The sequence below is a fragment of the Tachypleus tridentatus genome, chromosome 9 (assembly GCF_004210375.1).
Source record: "Tachypleus tridentatus isolate NWPU-2018 chromosome 9, ASM421037v1, whole genome shotgun sequence".
Lineage (NCBI taxonomy): Eukaryota > Metazoa > Arthropoda > Merostomata > Xiphosura > Limulidae > Tachypleus > Tachypleus tridentatus.
In genome coordinates this window covers 88,753,475-88,756,593 of record NC_134833.1, presented here as the reverse complement: position 1 = coordinate 88,756,593, position 3,119 = coordinate 88,753,475, and the positions used below count along the sequence as shown (strand labels likewise).

Below are 3,119 nucleotides of genomic sequence, written 5' to 3'. Positions count from 1 at the left end.
ATGTCACATATAAACCCAAGATAAATTACTTAGTTTTAAGATAGACCATCAGGTATTAAGATATATTTTAGTATAATTTTTTAAAACTGGTTTAGTTTTCGGATATAGTACTTGAGAATGTTTTCTTTTACTATCAACATTTCTATACGGTATTACCTCAATTGATTTTGAATATTAATCTGAAGGAAGTATAGTAGAATACCGTCAGTATATTAGGAAATCAAGTTTGCTTCGGCAAAGATAATAAAATGATAAAAGATTATTTGTGTATTTTTCAATTTTGGTTATTGAAGTGTTTACTTATACCGCTAAGTATAATACAAAAAATAATTATTGTTGCACCCGAGATGCTCCAAATATCTGGAATTTCTTTGAAAAACAATAACTGCCAGCAGAATAGAAAGGTAATGTGAGAAGCTGCTCGAACAACAGAAGCTACTCCAGCTTGTTCTGTTTTTAATCCTTCATAAAGTAAAGCTATTCCAACTATCTCGATAATGGAACAGAAGACAATTAACAAAGATGGTTCTCCACACGGTATGACTGGAAGCTGTCTCTCTGAGACTATAATGATTAAACTAACAATAATACCAACCCATCCACTGTTGAATAAAGTCACAGAAAAAGGAGTATCTTTCAACCAGCGTGTACAAATAATGCTCATAGCTCCGAATATTGTTGAAGCGAAGGCAATAAAAACACCGTATGTACGATCTAATAAAGTTTTACTGTTTAACTCTTTAGTTTGTTGGATTTCTAAGGGAAGTTTTGATACCAGAGCAACACCTAATACAGTTAATACTGCTGATATAATTTGTAATAAGCCAATTGGTTCTTTTAAAACTACTCTGGCTATCACAGATACCAAAATTGGATAACTGAAAATGATGACACTCGCTTCAGCAATGGGTAAAAAATGAAGTGCACTGAATCTCAAGTACACTACCAATGGATAAACAACACTTCGAATTAATATAATTTTTCTGGTATGTGGTGGACCAAGAGGAAAAATATTCTTAAATAAAACAGGCGGAATACTAAATATTGTCATAAAAATTGAGTTAACCAAAAGTACATTGGCTGTATCTACAGTTTTTAAATACTTAACAATAGCATATGCTGTGGAAAGAATAAAAGAAGCTAATATAAGATATAGTAAACCTTTATACATAAATAAAAGTTTTAAACCAGAGGAGATTTCTATTTTCTCGATTGTCCTATTAAAACTTTCATCTTGGATGATTAAAGGAGCTTTCGACAGGTCAGTTTCAATTATGTTAAAATCATCCTCTGTGCATCCTCTAAAGGTTTCGGAATTGTGTTTTTTCAGACTTTTCCTTCTGGTGTCCATGCCTCTTAGAAACAAGCTTTTATACGTTCTGTTAACTGTAAAAAATAAAGAGTCATGAAGTTGTCTTTTAACACATAGAATAAATAAAATAAACGTTTTTCGTTTTGACGCTTGTGTCATTACGTTTTATACTGAATAAACTGTAGGAAGGGATTTTACCTAGCCAAAAACAAAATATGTAGCAAGGCTCAAGTAATATTAAACCACAAACACTACGATTCCACTTGAGCTTAAATTTTACCAGTTTCATAATTTCTGAATATCTATTATTTTACAAAAATTGAAATAATGACAGAAATACCACATATGATATGTCTGACGCAGAACGTATATTTTTACGAAAATATATTATCCTTTCATATGAAAACTTTATTTATAATTTCGAAGAACTTCTTTAAATGTTAAAATGAATATCGTTTCTTTGTTCGCAATTAAACACATCATGGTTGTCGAAACCCGGTTTCTAGCACTATAAGCCGACAGACATGCCGCTATACCACTTGAGGACGAAATGAACATTTTCGATCTGACAATGTTTAGTTTCTTAATATGGTTTTAAACAATTGTATATAGATATCTGAATATTTCTCGTTTATTTGACTTTGAACGTAAGATACATATATTTATTTTGAAGCCAAATGCTAAATACACCAGTCTCTATCATCTGAGCTCATTTTATAAGAAATCTACAAACTGTAATAGAAAATTCCCTGAGGCATTTCTTTCGAAATAACCAGCTGAGGTTCTCAACCTTCCTCCTAAAGTCGGAATATTAATTTGGATTAGTTCTTTCAAAGAACTAGTTACGGTTGTCAGTGTGTCTGACAAATAACTTTATTAGTCAAAGTGGTTATTATGTTGGCTATATTTATGTTAAGATATACTTTATAATAAGCTAAATATCAAGAAAAGACTTATATTACAGAAGAAAATGGTAACAACGATTTTTTGAAGCTCCGCTCTGACTCGGGATTCTGTTCCACCAGGAGTTCAGCAGTTTAAGAAACAAATGACTCCGTTTTCGCAAAAATTGTGATATAAAGCATAAACTTTTTCTGCAAAATACTAAAATCGATTCACAACATAAATTCAACGTATTGGGTGGATACCAAATAAATATCAATTAAATTTGAAATTAGTTTAATGTGTTATTCGTGTTAGTGTTATCGAAGTAACAGTGTTTTAAGCTAGCTTCAGAAGTTATATAAGATATATTTAAATTATTTTAAATTCTTGGCTGCGTAGTTACAGTCAATGAGTCATCTAACAATCGTACATCTTGAAAATAGCCATTCAGCAGAATATTGATGGGAAAACGGGTTCTTTCTTAGTTTCTCGTGTTTAAAGGATACCCTTTGTATCTACAGTTATCGACGATCCATTTGTGGATGAAGACTATAGGTAATTTCACCACTTTCATTACACAGACGTCTAATATTCGTGACGACGAGAAACCCACTTGAAGTGAAAATGTATCTCATGACGGCTGGTATGGGTATTAAAAATTTTATTTAAAAAAGTAGAGAACAACGTTTCGTCCTTCTTAGGTTATCTTCAGTTACAACTTATCGTTGCCGAGCATATCTAAGGGACGAGAGTGTACACGAGTACGATATTGTAGAGGGTGATGATACATATGTTAGGTTATTAATTATTATGGATATAAAGGTGTTTCTTTCTTTATATTGGTTTAATTTTGACTTGAGTTGTTGTATAAGTTGGACATCTTTTATATTGCGTTTGTTTATGTTTGTTTCCCCAGTTAGTA

At 31.5% G+C, this 3,119-nt stretch overlaps 1 protein-coding gene across 1 annotated transcript; it reads right to left on the bottom strand.

Moving 5' to 3' along the window:
- Nucleotides 1-274: 274 nt before the first annotated feature.
- LOC143227422 (solute carrier family 35 member G1-like) lies at nt 275-1,351 on the bottom strand. Its single transcript, XM_076458873.1, has one exon. It carries the CDS (start codon nt 1,349-1,351, stop codon nt 275-277), a length of 1,077 nt encoding a protein of 358 aa, XP_076314988.1.
- Nucleotides 1,352-3,119: the final 1,768 nt, after the last annotated feature.

What these genes read in the sequence shown, in the direction of transcription:
- LOC143227422 (XM_076458873.1), bottom strand. Translation starts at nt 1,351, where the DNA reads ATGGACACCAGAAGGAAAAGTCTGAAAAAACACAATTCCGAAACCTTT.